The sequence below is a fragment of the Papilio xuthus genome, unplaced genomic scaffold, assembly GCF_000836235.2.
Source record: "Papilio xuthus unplaced genomic scaffold, Pxut_1.1 DF825858.1, whole genome shotgun sequence".
Classification (NCBI taxonomy): Eukaryota; Metazoa; Arthropoda; class Insecta; order Lepidoptera; family Papilionidae; genus Papilio; species Papilio xuthus.
Window position 1 is genome coordinate 472,473 of NW_013532791.1, and position 1,879 is coordinate 474,351.

The window sequence follows — 1,879 nt, forward strand, 5'->3', positions numbered from 1 at the left end:
TCGGGCGAAGGAGAACACCGCGGGATTTAGTGGGTAATCCGACCTTAATCTCAGACCGGGAGTCCCACATGAAACCGTCCCTGCTGCCCCCGCAGCACAGACGGCATAGTGCTTCCCCGCGTTAAGAAAAAAAAAGAAATGTTTACGATATCTATATTTCTTTCACTGACTTCTACAAAAGGACAAGTTACTTGCCGTTGTATTTTGTGCCTATTTGATTTACGCCATTTTGGCGATGACGTTAGTGGTTGGTAGAGGGTTGCAGGGTGGGGAGGATTTAAACCAAATACTAGAGATAAAAAATAAGCCGTCAGTAACGTCAATAGGCGTGTTTATATATTATAAGTCGAAACGTAACAAAAGCTGTCATTCTCAAGCAACGACACATCCATTTAATAGAAATCAGTGACTTCTTTTTAATATATTAAAAAAAATCTTGAAAAAAGTGAAATTATGCAAACGTCACAAGTGACAAAGAATTTGACAACAATATGTTTGTTGACATTGTGAAGATAGTTTGTATATATTTGTTGATAGATAATGCATCTAGTTCGCTACTGTCTCGCATCCGCAACAGACATGAGTACATCCCGGACGCGGACCTCGAGGTGATCAGGAGCCTTGATGACAAAACCTACGAGGATCTCATGAATGAGATTCCCATCTTGCGGCAAGTTTTTAAAGGTAGTAGGAGAGATGGAACTTCCGGGGCGCCCCACACGCACGCCGACAGCGTTGCCGCGAAGTACCTTGCGGCGCCGACATCCGCCACCTTTGAAAAGACGATGACAACTGCAACACTCCCCCTTACAACTGAGCACTCCTTGTTACAAACAAGAACGAGACCAACACGGAGAACCCATTGGCCCCCGATCAATTACAGAGTTAGAGAATCGGAACGCGGGGAACAAGAGGACCTTGGCGAGTACGAGATGCGCGCAATTGACAAATTTCCGCATGTGTTCTCCTGCTACTGGTGCGGCCTCAACGACACCCTGCTGCCCAACACAACAGTCTGTTACGAGGCCTTCCAATCGCCGCAATACCGCCTCTACGGACTGTCGAGATTCTTTCGAGCACACTGTCACTTCAACGACACGCGTCACAGCACCCAGCATCGGATAAACCGTACTTATCCGCATTATTTTGAATTCGCAGATGACCCAGGTTTGAAGTTGATGGTTATCGGTCCATTTATGAAAGGCTGCTTCAAGCGCTTTGTGGACGTGGGCACGCTGTACACAGCGCGCGGCTGCCGCGGCCTCTACCACCCGTGGAGGTCATATACGCGAAGCTTCGCATCCCACCGCCTCGCCAAGTTGGAGATCCTGACGAGGGGCTTCGATGACCGGTGCGTGAGTAGCCCCGAAGCCTCGCTGACGCCCTTTAGCCGCGACATCTCGCTCTTCGTTCGCTACCACGTCTGCGTCTGCTCGAAGCCTTACTGCAACTTGGCTGCGCTTCACCATATCGTTCATGTTTATCACACAATACTATTATTGTTTTGTTCCAGAATGTATGTATTGGTTTATAATTTAATATGAACTGTTGTTTAAACATATAGCAGTATATTGTTATTACGTATTTATAATGTTAGATATTTAGAATAACTCTTATACGCTAAAAATTTTGCTCGTACGATGTTTTTAAATAACTTAATGGAATGTTATTTAATAAGATTATTTATAATATTGTTTAATTAATATTGTAAGTTATGAATATAATTTTAATATTGTATTTTTTTTTAATTTAAAATATGAGCAAAAATATAAAATTCCTGCCATGAGGACGCCATAATCACAATTAACGTTTTACTCGACCATGTGGAGGGATTGAATGGATGGAGGAAAGAAGTTGAGCACGGCAACGCTACAATAAC

At 43.8% G+C, this 1,879-nt stretch overlaps 1 protein-coding gene across 2 annotated transcripts; it reads left to right on the forward strand.

Annotated features, from left to right (window-relative positions):
- Window positions 1–441: 441 nt before the first annotated feature.
- On the forward strand, window positions 442–1,633 carry LOC106125610 (uncharacterized). Of its 2 annotated transcripts, XM_013322884.1 has the most exons (2): window positions 442–684; window positions 1,159–1,633. In XM_013322884.1, exons 1-2 carry the CDS (start codon window positions 492–494, stop codon window positions 1,542–1,544), a joined length of 579 nt encoding a protein of 192 aa, XP_013178338.1. In that variant the 5' UTR covers window positions 442–491; the 3' UTR covers window positions 1,545–1,633. The 2 variants fall into 2 exon arrangements, with proteins under 2 accessions (XP_013178338.1, XP_013178337.1); XM_013322883.1 differs by having other exon boundaries at window positions 456–1,633.
- Window positions 1,634–1,879: the final 246 nt, after the last annotated feature.